This window comes from Crocodylus siamensis, chromosome 7 (genome assembly GCF_052110815.1).
Source record: "Crocodylus siamensis isolate JL-2025a chromosome 7, ASM5211081v1, whole genome shotgun sequence".
Taxonomy (NCBI): domain Eukaryota; kingdom Metazoa; phylum Chordata; order Crocodylia; family Crocodylidae; genus Crocodylus; species Crocodylus siamensis.
The window spans coordinates 78,579,067-78,598,741 of NC_143401.1; the positions used below are offsets into that span (position 1 = coordinate 78,579,067).

Genomic DNA, 19,675 nt, shown 5'->3' on the forward strand with positions numbered 1-19,675 from the left:
CTTTTAAAATTGAGAATCAGCCAGTGTTTGCTGTTGTTTGACTGAGTTATAAAACAGTATGGTTTATTTTTATACTGGATCCCTTTTACATGGCAACACAAAACGAAATGATATCTTACAGAGAGGGTCAACTATAATCTCAGATAAAAAGAAAGGAAGGTCAAAAGGGAAATTTTTAAGAGAAGGATTCCAGTATTGTTAGGGAAGGTAGGAAAAGAAAGTGAGCATAGTACATCAGAACTGGGTAACCAAGGTTAAAGTGTATGTCCCAATTGCACACGGTTGAAAGGAAGGAACAAGGAAGATGGAGCTGGAGAACACTCATCTTGCAAGAGAAGGTGGCTCTCATTTAGAAATTAAAAGAGTTCAAGCAAAATTTATTCATCAAAGGCACATCTGCAGTGAGAGATGTATATTGCTAGGGTTTTTAAAGCAAAACTTTATAAAGGTTTCAATGAAAGCTAGAGAGCAAGGTCTGTAAAATAGCAGGAGCGAGGCCTGAGTCTTTTAATCCAAATGGCTGAGACTGCTCTAGTGAGCTGAGAAGAAATCAGGATTGGAGCCAAAAGTTTCTCATTTCACTGAGACATGCTCCATAAATTCCTAGTCTGTGAGAGAACTAGGAAAGGTTCTGCTCTTGATGATGTTAAATGGATTCTTGCTCTGTCTCGCAGACAGGTGAAATGATACCTGAAAATGATGCAACTGCAGACTTGAATGTGTCGTTGAAGAGTCTATCATGTATGGGTAGTGGGGTGGGACGGTGGCAGTGTTGCAGTCAGCTGGAGATGTCAGAAGAAGCCTTCATGGAGCAGCTAAATATTGCTGATTCCTTGTTGCAAATTTGTCTTACTAATTCTGTCCTAATTTAAAAAAGGAGGAAGGTGGAAACACCCTTTTAACATAGGTACTGCAGGAAGGACAGGGAATCTTGACATACTTAGGAACAAATTTAGACTGAGGTTTACCTTTTTTTAAATTTCTTCCTAGAAGGACTTGCATCTAGATATCAATTCTGGGTCAGTGAGTTCATCTCTGGATAAGTTGGAAACTCTTTTGTTTCTAGTCAGAATGCTGAAACTTTCATATAAGAAGCAAATTTGCCCACCTGCCTTGGTTTATTATTCCTCCTTTTCCTTTCTCTTTCTATCTGTAGGCATTGGAGGGATGGGGGGGGCACGTTCTCCCTCTCCCCGATAGGGCCATCTCCAACACTGACGCCACCGGTGGCTTCTGCAGGTGCTCACCAGCCCCGTCCCCATCACTGACACCCCCAGCAGCTTCTGCAGGTGCTTTCCCAGACTCAGGAGGCACCAGTCTCCCATGTCTGTAGGTGAAGGGTTATATTTAGAACAGGATGTTAGATATACTCAACCTGATTTTCCTCACATCAGTTTAACACAAATCCATTGGCAACGTGTAGGGGGTTCATGAGGGTGCATGTGCACCCCCTGAACTTGGCAGGGCACCCCCTGCAAAAAGCGCTGCCGATACCACTGCTGGCCGCCGCCCACCCCCCAGCCATTGGCACCGCTGCAGCCGCCTGCCACCACCATGCACAACACTGCCACCACCACCTGTGGGAGTTTGCTGTGCCCTCCAGCCTCTGGGAGCACGTGGCATTCATGACTACATCAGTAGTGATTCCTGATTTACAGTGGTTTAAGTGATAACTGAATCAGCTATTGTGACGTACACATCTTACCCAATCTGTGAGCCAGAAAGTATGAATAACCATGGGCTGATCATCAGATTCCTGGAATTTACTTTGGACACTAGGCATAACTCCATGTGCATAACATGGAGAGTGATTTCAGTTAGATTCCAGCAACTACATACATCCCCTCAGTACCTTCAAGTGGAAGGTATAGGGCTGAAAACTATCTGTTTCAGTGGGGGAAGGAAGGAGCTAATATTCCATTATGGAGCTACATATCTACAGAATTCTTAAACTTGCACATGGTTCAGGGGAGTGATGTGAAAGGCTGCACACTGTGAAGGTCCAGGTATGGTAGGATGGCATAGAGCAAGACTGTAGCAAGAACCTTGACTTCATTTCTGCCCTCATCTTATATTTATTCAGATTTATTTTTTATATCAATGCTAGGCTCTCTTTCAGTGATTTTTATATTAGACCAGTTCTCCTTTTCTGTGGTGATGAACATTTTTATGTTGAGAGAAAGAGAAAATACTCAGTAAATAATATGGTAGCATAAAAGTGATGTTATAGCTATGATCATTCAGCAATTATGTGTGGGGCAAGTATTTCTTAGGGTGATATCTTATTGGACCATCTGTGTAGTTGAGTTAGATGAGTTTTCAAATACAAGACAAACTCTACTGTATGGTTAGTCCAACAAAAGGTAGCACCCTAAAAAATCTTTGCTTCTTGCAAAATAAGTAACACTGCCGGTAAATAGCTTTTTTGATATTGCAGTATTAATCTAAGTCATGTGACTGGCTCTGCATGTAGAGCATTAACTCAGTTACAGCATATGTTCATTCTCTCTGTTTCTTCTCTAATATGTATTGTGGACACCTTGTGCATAATCTATTCTGTTTCTATGCCATGCTCAACTGCTGTGAGGCATGCCCTACCCACTTCTTTCTGTATCATGCATGCCAAATTGTAGAAATGAGCCAGTGTAACCACCTTGGGTATAGTCTTCAGCAGAGCACCAGTCAGGACCACTGAGAAAGACAACCTGGGGTTGGCACTGGGGCCAGGAACAGATATGAAAGGCAGCCAGACCCTTTCAGTGGCCCATACCAGGCACTAGGGGGCACTAAAGCTCACCTCCCAGCTTGCTGGCCAGTGCAGATAGCTGGGAGATCGGTGATTTCTAGGGCTGTGCAAAGCTTCGGATTGCGATTCAGATTCCGAGATGATTTGAATGATTCAAAGGCCGAATCTATGAATCTGAATCTAACTTCAATCCTGGGGAAACTCTTTGAGAAGATTATCAAGGAACACATCTGTGATGGGCCAGCATCAGGGATGATGCTCAAGGGCAACCAGCACAGTTTCATTAGGGACAGGTCCTGTCAGACCAACCTGATTGCCTTTTACGATCAGGTCACAAAAGCATTGGACGCTGATGTCGTGGTGGATGTAGTCTTTCTGGGCTTCAGCAATACCTTTGACACAGTCTCCCACCCCATTCTCATTAAAAAACTAGGTGACTTTGGCATTGATGCCTCCACAGTCAGATGGATTGTAAGTTAGCTGAAGGGTCATACTTAGAGGGTGGTGGTGGATGGGTCATTTTTTGCCCTGGAGGGAAGTGGGCATTGGAGTCCTCCAGGGCTCGGTCCTTGGGCCTGCACTGTTCAATTTCTTTATTAGTGACTTGGACGATGGGGTCAAAAATCACCTTGTGAAAATTCGCTAATGACACCATGATTTGGGGTGAGGTGAGCACGCTAGTATGGAAGGATAGATTGCAGCAGGACCTGGACAAGTTACAGGGGTGAGCTAATGAAAATAGGATGGATTTCAATATAGACAAGTGCAGGGTGCTGCACTTGGGCAGTAGGAACCAGCAGCACACTTATAAGCTGGGAAACTCCTTCCTCAAGAGCATGGGGGCGGAAAGAGATCTTAGAGTCATTATTGACTCCAGTATGAACATGGGCCAACAATGTGAGGTCACAGTCAGTAGGGCTAACCATACCTTGTTGTGCATCTATAGATGCATCTCAAACAGGGACAAGGAGGTGTTCCTCCCCCTCTGTGACACTGGTCAGGCCGCAGCTGGAGTACTGTGTTCTATTCTGGGCCCCACACTTCAGGAGGGATATGGACAGCATTGAGAAGGTTCAAAGGAGGGCCACCCACATGATCTGGGGACAGCAGGGCAGACCCTACAAAGAGAGGCTACGGGACCTTAACCTATTCGGCCTTCACAAGAGAAGGCTGAGGGGGGACCTAGTGGCTGCCTATAAGCTCACTAGGGGGGACCAGCAGGGTTTGGGAGAGACCTTGTTCCCCCGAGCACCCCCTGGGGTAACAAGGAATAACAGCCACAGGTTATTAGAGAGTAGGTTTAGACTAGACATCCGAAGGCACTACTTCACAGTCAGGGCAGCTAGGATCTGGAACCAACTTCCAAGGGAAGTGGTGCTGGCTCCTACCCTGGGGGTCTTTAAGAGGAGGCTTGACGTCTACCTGGCTGGGGTCATTTGAGCCCGGTTTTCTCTCCTGCCCAGGGCAGGAAGTCGGACTAGAAGATCTACAAGGTCCCTTCTGACCCTACTTCTATGAATCTATGAATCAAATTGCTAGAAGCTTTAGGCTTTCCAAATTGATTCGGAGTTTCCAAAGTGATTTGGAAAAGATTCGGAGATTCAGCCATAGGGTATAATAGGGAATCAATGAAATATCTATAACTTTGTTGGTTTTCAGCTGATTTGGATGAAACTTGCAGGGGTGGTAGCTGCTGCTAAGGGCATGAAGCCTGTCAAGGTTCAAGGTGATAGGTGCAGGGGTTTCTGGGAAACTGCACCTCAAGCTGCTGACAAGCAAAACTTGTGCTAGGGCCTGCTGCAGCCACAGTCTGCTAGCTGTCAAGGAGATAGGTGCAGGAGGAGTCTGGGGCCCTGCACCTCTGGCCACAGGCAGGCAAAAATCATGACATAAGTGCTTGTGGGATTGTGTATGTGTTCAGGTACGCCCTTTCTGGTGCTGGGGCCTCTGCACAACATGGCATTGTGCCCCCGTGAGACCTCCTCGTCCCCTACAAGAGACGGCAGGTCAAAATAACTTATCTGGCTCAATGTCAATAGCACCAGCAGCATCAAAGGTACCCAGACAGAACTGTCACAGAGCCTTTCTTTTTATAAAGGAATTGACAGCAAGAAGTAAAGATGTTGTGTTGGATATATGTTACTCGTGGTGTGTGATGGCTTATCTTGTGTTTTTATGTTTATTACGAAAAAACTGAAATAGTTAGAAAAATATATCTGAGGAAGCTTTCAGGTTGAAAAACCATTTGTCAGGCTGAGAAACTATGTGCAGTTGGTGTGTCTCCTGGTCTTGGATGGAAAGAATAGTAAAGAAGCCAGAGGTCAGCCTGGCATGCAATGTAGACAAGAAAGCCAGTCAGTGAAAATGGAAATGGAGGTGTCAGGGGGTGAGGGACAGGTTGGGGAGATGGGGTGGGGGGTTGTAGCAGCACAGGTAAACATGCAGAGGTATCTGGGGAGTCAGATGTCCAAGTTTTGCCTGCCTGTGGCCAGAGGTGCAGGGCCCCAGAACCCAGACTCCCCCTGCAGTTTTCACTCCCTGTGCTTTAACACACACACAGTATCACCCATGTCATGAATTTTGCTTGTCAGCAGCTTGAGGTGCATTTTCCCAGAAACCCCTGCACCCATCTCCTTGAAACTTGGCAGGATTTGTGGCCTCAGTAAGAGCTACCACTGCTGCAGTTTTCACCCCACTGTGGCTTAACACACACATGTGACACACGTTTTGCTTGTAAGCATCTTGAGGTGCAGTTTCCCAGAAACCCCTGCACCTATATCCTTGAAACTTGGCAAGGAAACTTTGTGGCCTCATCAAGACCTACCATCTCTAAAGTTTTCACCCCACTGTGGCTTAACACACACACACGACCTGAGTTTTGTTTTCAGGATTTGAGGTGCAACTTCCCAGAAACCCCTATACCTATCATCTTGAAACTTGGCAACCTTCATGCCCTCAGCAGCAGCTACGACCTGTGAAAGTTTCATCTGAATCTGCCAAAAACCAACAAAGTTATAGCTATTTCATTGATTCCCCATTATACCCTATGTCTGAATCGCCAAATCTTTTCTGAATTGATTTGGCTGAATCAAATCAGAAAAGTGATTCAGATCTACAAATCCAAATCAGCTGAATCTGAATTGAATAGTTGCCTATTTGCACCGGCCTAGTGATTTCTCTAGCCATGACCCATCCCTGGCCTGTGGGTTAGCTGAGGTGGGGTGGGGAGAAATGCCCACCCTATGCCCAGTGAACCGGGGAAGCCAGCAGTGGGGGCTTTACTCCCTGCCCCAGTTGGGAGCTGGGTTGATTCTTTAACTGAGAAAGGGGTGAGGCAGGAAAATCCACCCTGCTCCTGATTGCTGGGGATGGAAAAGTCCCTGCTGGCAGCTGAGTGGGGGCCAGTCTTGCTTTGTTGGAGTAGAGAGCACAGCCCAGGGCTGCAAAGCATGCTGGGATGCTGGGGTATTCTGGTTTAACTTAAACCAGGAAGCGTTCTGGGACAGAAGTTTCATAAACCAATATGACCCAAATCAATTAAGTCTGACACTACATTCAACCAGGTTTCTCTCAAAACTCATTTATGTGTACTATTTGTAACTGGTTTATGTGCACTGAACTTAAGTTCTGTTACAGGTTTAAACCAATTTCTGACTACTTATACTGGCTTATGTGTAACTTCTGTCCCAGCCTGGGTGTATTAAGTGGGTCTCTTTAAGAGGCCTTATCTTGAGGAGTTGATGCTCACAGAGCAGGAATGAGTGGCACTCCTTGATATTGCAAGGAGGCGTTGTGCACATGTCATTAGGGGTTCTAAATGCTTTATGACCTTCTTGAGTAATTAGAAAGAAATGTTGAGACCACTAAAGTGAGTGAGTTTTTGTGTTGAACAGAATTCAGACTAATTTGTTAAACAGAGTACAACTGAAGGTTTCCATGCAGAGCAGAATAAAATGGTGTGGATTAAGAAGTAATGGGGTCTAATAAAAAAAGTCTAGGATTAAAATGGCTAAACCTTTTGTGCACAATAAACTTGGAGGCTTCAGTAATCTAAAACTGCATCATTATGTCTGTAGTGTGACTCAAATTTGCAAAATGTGAGGACCAGCTGACTCAGCCAAAGAAATGGAAAGGACATAAAAGAAAATCAATGACTATCATCTACCTTTAGGGAGCTAAGACTATATGAAAGCATAGTAGGATAATTAAATCACTCAGGAGAAATTGGGGATCTAGTTACATGGTTCTGACAGCAATACTAACCACTTTTTTTATGAGTATTTTGGGTCTGATTCTGCAAACATGCACCTGAAGGAATGATTCAGGCCCCTCTTAAATTCTCTCTCTCTACTTTTTTTACAATGGCTCCTAATAGAAATCTTTAAATGTTGTTACATTATCTTTCAAATTCCTCAAGGTTCACCTTTGAGACGCTTACAAATCTAATCTGTTGATTTTTAGCTAGACAAAAAAGCCATACCCAGGAAAACTCTCCCCATCCCATCTTCCTTTTCTTACCTCCAATATAGAAAAAAGACAAAAAGTAAAGAATGATCCATGTAATTAGCACAGCAGTGCCAGGACTTCCCCAGTTTCATTGGCTTGCATATTGCAACCCCACCCACTGTTCTCTTATGTCCCTACAGTGTAAGTGTTTCAGGGCAAGGTTTGTACAGCATCAAATAAAGTGGTGCTTTTGGGGTGGTACTGTAACATTAATAAGTATTATAACCTTTTTGCAATGTTAAGCAGAGCCTATTATTTATCATGACAAATCTCTACTTTAAATTACAATGATAGAAGTGAAAATGTTGCTGCATAGTTTGACAGTTGACAGTTTGACTGGATGTTGGGGCTAAGTACAGACAGTCAAAAAGCCGAGGCTGAATCGATTCAATCTTTGCAGGTTAGTCTAAGCTGCATAGATTGAACCAATAAGCAAGTGAATGGACATTCACTTTTGAGTCCATAAATACAGCCATGTGCCTGCAGTGGCTCAGGCCAGAAAGCAGGGGGCTCTAGAGCATTCATCCCTGCTCAGCTGGAGCAGACAGCTTGAACCGAAGCTAGCATGCCTACCCTGGAAGGGGAAGTTTGCAGGAGAGGTGCAAAGCATCTTGGGATGCTGGGGGACTGTAAGTTAACTTGAATATGGAGGGGATCTGGGACAGAAATTCAATAAACCAATTTAATCTAAGTAAGTTAAGTCTGATACTACATCTGTCCAGGTTTATTTTAAACCAGTTTGGGCCATTTTGAAAGTGGTTTATATGCACTGAACTTCTGTTGTGTTACATATTTGAACTGGTTTCCAATCACTTATACTGGTTTATGTGTCCCTAGCCTGGATGGTCCTGGGCTGCTATATTGCTTATTCTGTTCCCTTAAGCTACTGTCTACTTTTCCCCCTCTCACCCTGTCTTCACATTAATTGCATTTTTGACAGGAATGAGAGGTTTGCTCAAAGGAAGTATAGCCTTAACAGTTCCCTTTTCCCTTAGAATTCAGGTGTGGTTTGCTGCTGACTTCTCTAAGAAGCAACATCAGCCCATTGTGTTTTAATAGTTAATTTTTTTCCTTGAATTTACTTCATTCTGAACTCTTCTGCCAAGTGCCATAAATAATAAGGTTCACATTGTCGAGTTCTGTTTCCTACTAACATGAAATGTTTTTCCCCCCTAACCTAGGAGAGAATGTGGACAGTAAATTGGAATCCTCTAGGCAACAGATGCCAAAGAACCAGTCAGAAGATTATGAGATAATAGTTCCCTACCTTTTGAACGGAGAACAATGGAAACCAATAAATGGCATCTATTCAAAGGTTCGTTTTCATTTTGTTGATGATTATATCATGACCTATACAAAAATTGAAAGACTGTAAATAAAAACAAATGCCTGCACTTCACCACATCTGTTATAAACATACATTGATGATATTTTAGCAAAATGTCTGCCAACTAGAAATGATTATTTACCTTATTAGAATAAAATCTTTAAGAAAATAAATGAGAATTTTGAGCTGTTTAGTGTCATTTTGAAGTGACATTTTTGATAATGAAAACTTCGATTTCATTTTTAAACATCTATTTTGATACCTATTTCTTAGTTGCTTGAGATCCATTAATATATTTTGAATTAATTTTATAAATATGTTATACTGGTAGAAATAAAGGGGGGAAAGCATTGGCTAACTTAAGGGAGGAATTACACTGAAAGGGGAAATGATAGATGTCAAGAAGATGAGGGAAGATGTCTAAAAGATAAGTCTGGGTTCAAAGGAAAGTCAGTGTCTGTAATGAATATATGTTATGCCTTATATACTTTCTCCTTCACCAGTCCTGTAGCTCTTTTCTGTGGGGTGATATATGTAGGTGAAGTATGAGGGTACAGTCTGTCTTAGGGTATAAACTAGCATTGCTTCATTAGGGGGAACTTGAGACATTGCATGTATCCCGTAGCAGGCGACTGCATTTAGTGTTACTGCTGCAGAAGCAGTCCAGAGAGGGAATTGTAATTCAGTCATGACTTTCTCCCTGGTCTCCCCACTTGCTCCAGTAGAGAAATAATCTGTCTCTGGCCAGTTGCAGATTGCTTCTTCCACAATACTGGCTTAGTTTTCTTGGACTGGACCCAACTCTTCCAATATGCCATGCTATTTAGATGTGGAGGAGTACCAGCCCTTCTGAGCTTTGCCTTTCCCATGACACACAGGTTTGGTGGTATGGATAGCAATAAGGAAGGAGTAAGGGAGTATGTTATGTCTCCTGGATCTCTTTCATGGACATGTAGGGCAGGTGCCAATTTTGGACCCAACCTTTTAAATCCAGATTGTGCTACCATTTAATTTTATCACGTATGATACATGAATGTATTAAACTAAAACAAAATCTCAAATGGGGAAAAATGTTAACCTGTACTGCTGCTGAAAACTGTATATCAAGAAATCCTATTTAATTACTATAGATGTCTTCTGAGGGAAACACTTTGAAGCATGGTTATTTGGAATTGACAACGCTGGGTATAAAAAGAGACTTTTTCAAAATTTTTATATTTATTATTTTCTCCTTCCTTCCCCTCTCCTTATCCTCTCCTGCCCCAACCTTTCCTGTCCCAATCTATGTATTGGAAGGAAAGGCTAAGCCTATGTTTGAATATAAGTACTGACAAAGGGAGTGTTATTGTGAATCTATAAAGGCATGTGATATCTTAGGGGAGATAACACAGATGGCTTTGTCCTAGCTGTATGTGCAACTCTATTTTTAGAACATTTAATTGGAAACAGACATTCTCCTTGTAGAGTACTTTAGGCTACTCAAGCCCACTGTAGTTTTCTGAAAGGGTTACAATGAAGTATCCTTATGTGAATAATGATAATATGATTTATATCATTAATTTGTTTCCCAGATTTGCTTGCAGTTTAAGATGAACATTAGAAAAGATTTGTGGTTTGGTATAGAGATCCATGTGCTGCCTCAGCACTTTTTTGAATATTTCTTTTCCATGGAAACTGTTATAAATTAAATACATAAAAGTGCAGATCAAGCTGTGGGAAAAACAACAATGTTAAACTGGTTGAGGAATAAAATGGTGAATAGTTTGTCATGTAAATACTGATAAGTAGGAAAGTTAAACTGTGTTCTGGTAGATGTTAAGTAAGATCTGTTGCTCTTTACCTCTTTTTCAAAGCATGACACTTTTTTTTTGCTTATCTAGGTGAATTACATTGCTGAAGAAAATACAGAAAAGTAAATGACTTAATTTGTATGTAGAATGATAAAGTATTAAAGTTGTGTGTAGATAATAACCTTGCAGCAAAACCACCCCTTAGCACTTGTATGGGAGACCTTCAAGAAAAACTGAAGGAACTGTGTTAGTCCTGATATATATTGTAGTCTCCCCTTTCCTCTTCTCTGCCTCATCCCAATAACAAAATTCTTCTCAGTTACTTCACTGAGCGCTCATGTTGTTCTGATTTTTGTTGGATTATCTGGGATCAGATTTTGGCATAAATTAATCATTAGCCAATGCCTCTTTGTGGGTGGCACCCCAGCAGAAAAACTTGGGGCTAGCGTACTTTTGACTGAAGTTATCTGCACCAACATGGATGGTCTTAGCAGTGGGATCCACCTCTTCAGGACCAAAAAGTGTCAACAACTCCACTGCTACCTGTTTTATTTAAATATTACTAGCACATGACTTTTCAAGGATACTTAACAATATGGGAAGTTCAGAGGGTAATTGCCAGACATTTTCAAGCAAGGTAGATGAAAAATGGTAGGGAGCAAAAATAACAGGGTCTGACCATTCGTTCAGAATACATCCAATGAATATTCTTCAGACTTTGCAGAAGCATTCTCCTTTTGCTTTCAAAGAAATCTTGACAGACCAATTTTCCAAGCTAATGTTATAGATGGTCAAACATAAGATTTTTATAATGAAGCTAGGGGCACTTGTACATGTGATGGTGGGGTTTAGTCCTCAGGGTTTTATTCTGTGCCTCCTAAATTGAAACAGTGAGTTTTTAACTGACCCCCCCCTTTTTTTTTTTGCCAGAGCCCAGCTGCGGTGGAGGGGGTGAGCTGCCACTGGGCTGAGTGGCCCCTGAGTTACAGGGGGCCATGGTCATTCCCTGTGCAGCAGCAGTGTACCTGCCCCGGGGGCAGACTCCTAGTAGGCCAGGTGCTACCCCTGCTCAGAGGCAGCACCTGGCCCGATCCAACTCTTCCCCAATCCTGAGCTGGGGCCCAATCCTTTATTTCTGCAGAGCCTGCCTGCCTCTCCCATGGCTGGGGGGACAGCTGACAGCTGCATCATTGCAATTTACATTGTAAATTGGGATGTAGTTTAGTTTGCAACAATGTAAATTCATTTAAAATCCCCAAAACTCTTGCATGTGTAAGTGTGACACCATTAAGCCACACAAAGTGACATTTTCATCACGTGCATGGTAGTGGCATCATGTGTACAAGTACCCTAGAACACTACAGAATGAAATAATAGCACTTTTCTGTAATCTGTACTCTTATTTATATAAAGGCACATTACTCCTATGCAAGTACTTTTATTTATTTATCAATGTACAGGAAAACATAAGTATGTGTTTTTGAAGGTAAGTACATAGAAGGAATGTATATCTGTCAATAGGACTATTCAACTGCATATTTATGATTGTTAAAGATTCCCCTAGCAGTTTTTGGTAAAAATGAAACTGTTAGCCCCAGTGCTCTAGCTAACCTTTCATTTGGGCCATTAATACTGCCAAGGTAAATTTCTTTTCTTATTTAAAGTAGTTATAGTATTCAGTTTCATGCTGTAGCCTAGGACCCAATTCTGCAAATATTTATGTCTAAGATTAGTGTCTCCTGTTATCAGGAATCAATTTGTTGCCAGTGGGTCTACTCATGAGGCAAGATTCTTCATGTACAGCATTGAAGAACTGGAGATTGAACAGTTGTGTAGTTTTCCCGTTTTCTTCTCAGCAACAAATGCTGTGTCTGAAACAAAATGACAAGATGTGTGCATTAGAGAAAGTGTTGATAATGCTCCATATATTTAAGACTGAATTCCAGCTTCCATGCTAATTCCCTTTCTTCACTTATTCATAATTTTCTCTATGCAATCCTTTAAGTGCTGACATTTTTCATGCTTGATCACAACCCAAAGGTACTATTTTCTCTCCCTCTCTTTTTAAGTTTGAGTAAAATCATTTCAGACATTTTTGTGTTATGCAAGTCTAGGAAAAATACTCTTTCCCCATTTGTTCCAGGCTGAATATTTCCTTCAAACTTGGCCTGAGACTTAAAAATCAAGCCAATTTTTGATGAAAGTTGGGTCAGTAACTTTACAGTGCGCAGTAGGACTTTTTAAACAAGAATTTTAAGGGACCATCTGTTTGGCTTTAACCCCCATTGCCCCACCCCTGGTAAGGACACCCTGTTGGTTAACTGTGTTGCTTCATTATGAGGAAGTTAAAGTCAGATTATGTGATGGCTGTATTAGGCATTTCAGGTTCTAGCTCTCATGTCATTCTTCTATGTATAGAGAAATGCCTGGCCAATAGGGAAGCTTTAAGTTTAGGTCCAAGATCAAGAAGTTTACCAGCTCTGCTGCTGAAGCAAGTGCAGCAAGTAAATCTTCAAAGGCAGTAAAATGCAGGAGTTTAAAAAAACCCACAGAAAAAGTCATCTTTTCTATTCGCAAGAACCTTAATTTGTTGGGACTAGAAAAGATGTAAAGTCTTTCCTGCCTAAGTGCAGGGGGCCTGGACCTGATGATCTGTAAGGTCCTAACAACTATGGAACTAAGAAAGAAGGCAAAATGAGAGTACAAGCACCTTTGTAAACAATTCCCCATCCTTCAGTATGACATAAACATATTTATAAAGGTACATATAGGTACCACTACCAATTGTGGAAAAAATGCAAATAGGAAAGGGTATGAAACAAGAGATAGGCCAAAGGACTACACATCCCTGCAATGCTACAGCATATGGAGGATGGATTAGAGCAGAAATAGCCCATGTCCTATATCATATTTGGCAACCCAAGAAAGGATTCTACTTTGGGTGGACAATATTTCTTTTTAAAATGACCCGCCTGTTGAAGTAGCTGTCTTTTTGTCATATGACCAGGATATAGTTCACAGTTTGTTTGATTAAGAGAAAAAACATCGTATGCAGATAGATTATGATTAAGTATGAAAATAGTCACATGAAATGCTCCGTAGATCTTACTAACTGGGTACCTATATTTAAAAATGTGTGCCAGTTTCCTCTCCATATTGAGGCATTATACACTTGGCATTCAAGCACAGATTTTCCCTTTGTTCTTTTTGCCTGGTACTTTCAATGGCATTTGAATAAGTACTGCGGTAGAATCAAAGGACACATTTACAAAGGTGTTTAGCTGCCTAGTGGAATTTACAAAAATATCTAAGAAGACTTTAGTTCCTAAGTACCTTTGTAAATTGGGTCCAAAATCCTCAGAGATGAAACATTAGGCTATTTTAAAACTATGTCTACCCTGCAGTCAAGATGTGTCTGCAGTTCATGCTGATATAACAACCATGTGAGGTTTAATTCAGGTAGGCTACGTACCAGTATTGGTTGGTATATTCTAAGTGATATTTCCTTCCTGTAGCATTCATACAGGAAGGTGGGGGCTGTAAATCAAGGTAATGTTCCTAGCTGCTATTATTTTTCAACAAGAAGAGTTTTCCTAAAACTGTTTGAGCTAACTCTGCCTGCCATGTTGCCATATGTTATCTTCATTGTTATTAATCTAACTACTTCATTGTTATTTACAAGTGGCTCCAATACATATAAAATGCTTTATTTTCTCACATAAAGCATACAATTTTTCCCCAAACCAGCCGGGGGAAATTTGGATGTGCATTATATGTGAGAAATATGAATCCCCAGGGGGCTGGAGATGTGGCAGCTGTAATTGCTGGGGCCCACAGCAGCTCCAGGAGCTATGGCAATTCATCCTGCCACCAATTCCCTGACACCGAATCGCCAGACCCTCCAAGGAGTCCCCCAGCTGACTGACACGACATCGTGTACCGAATCAAGCAGGACACAGGCTCAGTCTATGGCTGAACCCAGCATATGGCCCTGGACACACACCCAGAAGCTCCAAACCGCAGGTACTAGCCCACATACTTTTTTTTTTTTCCTTTTCGAGGACTTTCAACAACAGTGTCTAGGCTGCTATTAAACCCCGCCTCAGTCTTCTCCTCTTCACCAGATTAAATAAGTCCAGTTCCCTCAACCTCTCATAAGTCACATGCTTCAGCCCCCCTCACCATTTTTGTTGCCTTCTGCTCAACTCTTCCTCTGCTGGACACATCCTTTCTGTAGCGGGAGCCCAAAACTGGCACAGTACTCCAGTTGTGGCCTCACTGGTGATTAACAGAGAGGGGATAATTAGTTACTTCCCATGATCTGCTGACAGTGCTTCTACTAATGAAGCCCAGTATGCTGTTAGCCTGCTATACAACAAGGACACACTGTTGGCTCATATTCAGCTTATTGTCCACTGTAACCCTAAGGTCCTTTTTTGCAGTGCTGCTGCTTAGGCAGTCAGTCCCCAGTCTGCATAGGATTGTTTTTTCCCAAGTGCGGGACTTTGCCTTTGTCCTTATTGACCCTCATGGTATTTCTTTTGGACCAATACTTCCATTTGTCAAGGTCTCTCTGAATCTTAGCCCTACCCTCCAGCATATCTACTACTCCCCTCAGCTTGGTGTCATCTACAGGCTTGCCGAGGGTGCACTGTATACCATCTTCCAGGTTCTTGAGTAAGATATTTAACAAAACCGGCCCCAGAACTGGACCCTGGGGCATTCAACTTGATACTGGCTGCCAAGTAGGCATTGAGCCATAGACTATTACTTTCTAAACCTAATGATCCAGCCAGGTTTCTATCCACCTTACAGTCTATTCATCCAACCCATAGTTCCTTAGCTCAGGTGTTCCCAACCCTCAGGCCACAGCCTGATGCCGGGCCATGAAGAGTCAGCTGCCAGTCTGCAGGATGGTTGGCTGCTGGACCGGAAGTGACCATGGACCAGCAAACCACAGCCCTGCAGAGCCAGGCGGAGAGGCCACAACTCCTCCCGCAGGACCTGTGGCTGATATTTGGCCCACCCCCCTGCCCAGCAGGTGTAAGTATCTTTACCTGGTTTCTGGCCAGCAATTCCAGCTGCCAGGCTTTGCGCAATGGTCCGCAGTTTGCCAGGCCACAGCCACTTCTGGTCCACAGTTTGCTGGTCTGTGGCATAAAAAGGTTGGGAACCCTGCCTTAGCTTACTTGCGAGAACATTGTGGGAGATGGTATCAAAAGCCTTGTTATAGTCAAGGTATATTGGGCTCACTGTTATCCCTGCATCCGGAGGCAGTCGTCTCATCCTAGAAGGGAATCAAATTGGTCAGGCATGACTTGCCCATGGTGAATCCATGCTGGCTGTTCCTAATTGCCATCTTCTCCTCCAAGTGCTTAGAAATAAATTCCTTGAGGACCTGCTCCATGATCTTCCCAGGGACTGAAATGTGGCTGGCTGGTCCCTGGATCCTCCATCTTCCTTTTCTTAAAGATGGACAGTATATTTGCCCTTTTCCAATCATGCAGGACCTCTCCCAACCACCATGAGTCTTCAAAGATAATGGCCATCAGCTCTGCAATCACATAAGCCAACTCCCTCAGCACCCTTGGCTGCATTGAGTCCCTAAACTGTTCTTTTGCCACTGTTGGCTGCTCACCTCCTCCCCAAACTGTGCTGCCAGATGCAATAGGCTGGTTCCTGACCTTGCCTGTGAAGATCAAAATAAAAAAGGCATTCAGTATTTCACTCTTTTCTGCATTACCTGTCACTAGACTGCCTTCCCCATTCAGTAAGGGACCCACACTTTCCCTCTTGCTGATGACATACTTGTAGAAACCCTTCTTGTTACCATTCGTGTCCCTTGCTACCTGCAACTCCAATTCACTTTGGCCTTCCTGATTTCATGCCTGCATGCCCGAGCAATACTCTTATACTCTTCCCTAGTCATTTGTCCAAGTTTCCTCTTGTAAGCTTCCTTTTTATGTTTTAGGTAATTGAAGAGTTCCCTGCTAAGCCAAGCTGGTCTTCTGCCATATTTGCTAGTCTTCCTGCACATCAGAATGGTTTGTTCCTGAGCCTTCAGTAAGGTTCCTTTTAAAGTACAACCAGCTCTCCTGGACTCCTTTCCTCCTCAGAATGGCTTCCCAGGGATTCCTGCCCACCAGTTCCCTAAATGAATCACAGTCTGCTTTACTAAAGTCCAGAGTCCTTTCTCTGCTGTAGTCCTTCCTTCCTCTCCTCAGGATCCTGAACTCAGTCATTTTATGGTTGCTGCTGCCCAAGTTGCCATCCACTTACACATACCCCATTAATTCTTCCCTGTCGGTGAGCAGCAGATCGAGAAGAGTACGGCTCTTGGTTGACCTCTCCAACATTTGCACAAGGATGTTGTCACCACCACTCTCCAAAAATTTCCTGTGTTGCCTGTGCACCACTGCCAGCAGATGTCATGGTGATCATGAGTGATGCGTACCCCTGGAGGCTAGGGGGGCATGGCGACCACCTGCAGGCAGTGGTGATGGGGGCATGGCGGCAGCAAGTGGGGACCACCCACAGGTGGCTGTGGTGACAGCAGTGGCAAGTGCAGGCTGAGTGGGAACCACCATCAGGCAGTTACAACTGTGCTGGCAGTGGAGGGGAGTGAAGGGGATGATGAAGGGATCGCTTATGATGCTGACTGAAGTCCCCCCGGGCCTGTGATCAAAAAACTTCCACTAGCTGTTTGAAGAAAGCCTCATTCACCTCATCCTCCTGCTCTGGTGGTCTATAGCAGATATCCACCATGACATTACCCTTGTTGCTCTCCCCTCTGACCCTAACCCAGAGGTTAGGGTCATCTTCTTCTGCAGATACTTGTATGATAATCAAATCACTCATCTGTAGTGCCACATACTGCACATACAAGCATTCCCTGGACTCCTACTTTACAGCATGGGGAGGGGGGCATTGATCCCAGGAGATATTGGGATCAATAAAAAAAAAAAAGAGAGACAGTGCACATGGCAGCAGCAAATGTCACCCAAAACTGGTGTCTGCCTCATCAGAGCCACACTCTGGCTGCCAGCCAGGCTTCCTACTGCAGAAGTACCATGGCTGCAGCTCCGAGAGGCCCCCAGGATCTGAGGTAAGGCTGCTGGGGCCAGCATAGTTGCTGGCCTCGTCTCCCTTACCCCTGGTAATCTGCCATCCGCCAGAGCACACACGGCACAGGCATTCCCTAGGGAAAAATAACAGTGGCACAAGGTGTGCTGCTGCCACTTGTCCCCGGAAAATGCAGGTTCCCATTCATCGGGACGTACCCACAATGTCCAACAGATCAGAGGCCTAATTCCCCCACTATAGAGAAGCCAGAGAGCAGACCAGGCAAACTGTCTGGCCTGAAATTTGCAGGAAAAATCTCTCTCTCCAGACTGTGAGCGTAATGTCTTGTGTAGCACTCCACACTCCCTGCACAGCTGCTTTGAGTGAAAAATCCATCTTTACTCCAAACAAACAAACAAAATTTAGCAATTATATTGGAAAATTCATTGGAATTGTTTTCAACAGAAATCATAAGTGACAAAGAATACTTTCCCTATTATCTTTTGAGTGATAGCCGTATTAAAGATACAGACTCTTTTTAACTGAAAGAGACTGGTAGATAAATATGATTCCAGTGTTGTTGACTTTAACATCTCTAACCACACCAAAAATCCATTAAGCTTGAAGCACTGTTACATGTAGCATTAAATCTTGGTTAGGCAGTTTTAAACTCTCACAGATAGATCTGTAGTTGGTGTAAATCAGTTTAATTCTACTGGATTAACTGTTATAAATTTGCTTGAGGATTTGGCCCTCAGACTTGCAAATCAAAATCTTCTGAGAATTGCAACAAACAAAGAAACAAAAAAATGAAAACCATAAAAAACAGAGTGTTTCTTTTCTCAGAGCAACTCTCTCATATTTTTTCCTGGCATTATGTTATACTTGAACAGAAATTCCAGCTATGAAATGCAATGAAAAAATGAAGGCCAGCAATAAATATATGTAATAGGTCATATTTCTTCTATTCTTTAACTGTACTGGTATCACAGCTCAAAAAGTTTTGTGTGTAAAGTGGTAGGCCTATTCTAGGTTTTTACTGTTTAGCATACATTACAGTGTATTGAGTAGAGGAAGAAATAGTTTTTGCACTTCTTGCCTCATGCAGTCCTTTATTACAGGTTACTTTCATAATCAAGGCTAGTGTTTATCTGTGTACCATTATGAGCACTGAATAAACTGGATGAATCGGCAAAATCATGAATGTCTAATAATTGTCACAGGACATGAGCCTGTTTCTGAAAATGGAAAATTCCAGACTGCAATTCAAGCAGTCAAAATTGTGCTATACCAGTCTGCTGTGTTTCTCTCTGCTGAAAGAACCCAATCTGTTGCCTATTGAAATCAGTAGGGTGGGGGTTGGTTTTGGTGAGGGTTTTGGCATTGGTTGTTGTTGGAGGGGACATGGTATAAAATGATAAAAAGTTAGACTAATTAACAGGTCACAATAATTATTCCAGGTAGTGCCACATAAGAGAACCTTATATAAATAAGTCAGGGACCAGACTGTTACAGTACAATCCCATTAAAGTTTATTTCAAAGAAAGGGTAACGCTTGTGCAAAAGATATTCGTGTCAGTAGAGTCTTTTTGCTACTCCTTTTCAGAGAAGATGTTGATAAAGTTCATGTTTTCCAAGAGTTGCAACCAGTCATACCACGTAGCAATAAAACATTCCTTTAAAAAGGTAGGGATCCTTTTACACAGCTGTGATGTTACCTACTCGTCCTGCCTCCCTCAGAGAAAATACGAGTAAATAGAATTTAACATTGAAAGTTTGTTTTCATGCATCTGTAAGCACCAAATATGAAGAACCATGCATGCAGTTTAGGTTGTTTCATTATTTTGGAATGTAGCTTGGCATACGAAGCGTCCGTGGGGTGGGGAGAAAGTTGTATTAATTTTTTGACAAATTTGAGAGGGAAAAAAAAGTAATTTTTTTGATTAGTTTTTAATTAACCAAGTAAAATCTTTTATTTGTGTTCGTGCCCTTGCCTTGCAGGAATGTTATAAGAACTAATCTGTTTGTTACATAAGTCTCAGATGTTATGTATTGTTTAAGTAATTTCTATGAATTCATTTAGTTTAGAAGCAGCTTCATTCTTTTTTGAGTGTGAGTTAGGGATGTAAATGGTTAAACCATTTACCACTTATGGTTTACTGTTTAGTGACTTCTGCCTGAAGCTTCTTTGCACTATTGAGAGGCTAATGGGAAGACCATGTATTTGTAATAGTTCTGACCCAC

At 42.6% G+C, this 19,675-nt stretch overlaps 1 protein-coding gene across 1 annotated transcript in view; it reads left to right on the top strand.

The window, feature by feature from the left end:
- ADAM12 (ADAM metallopeptidase domain 12) overlaps positions 1 to 19,675 on the top strand; it is a 346,240-nt gene that overhangs the window by 37,644 nt on the left and 288,921 nt on the right. Inside the window, exon 2 of the mRNA XM_090056735.1 lies at positions 8,434 to 8,567. Within this exon, the coding sequence (XP_089912861.1) occupies positions 8,434 to 8,567 (134 nt within the window). The remainder of the gene's footprint in view (positions 1 to 8,433; positions 8,568 to 19,675) is intronic.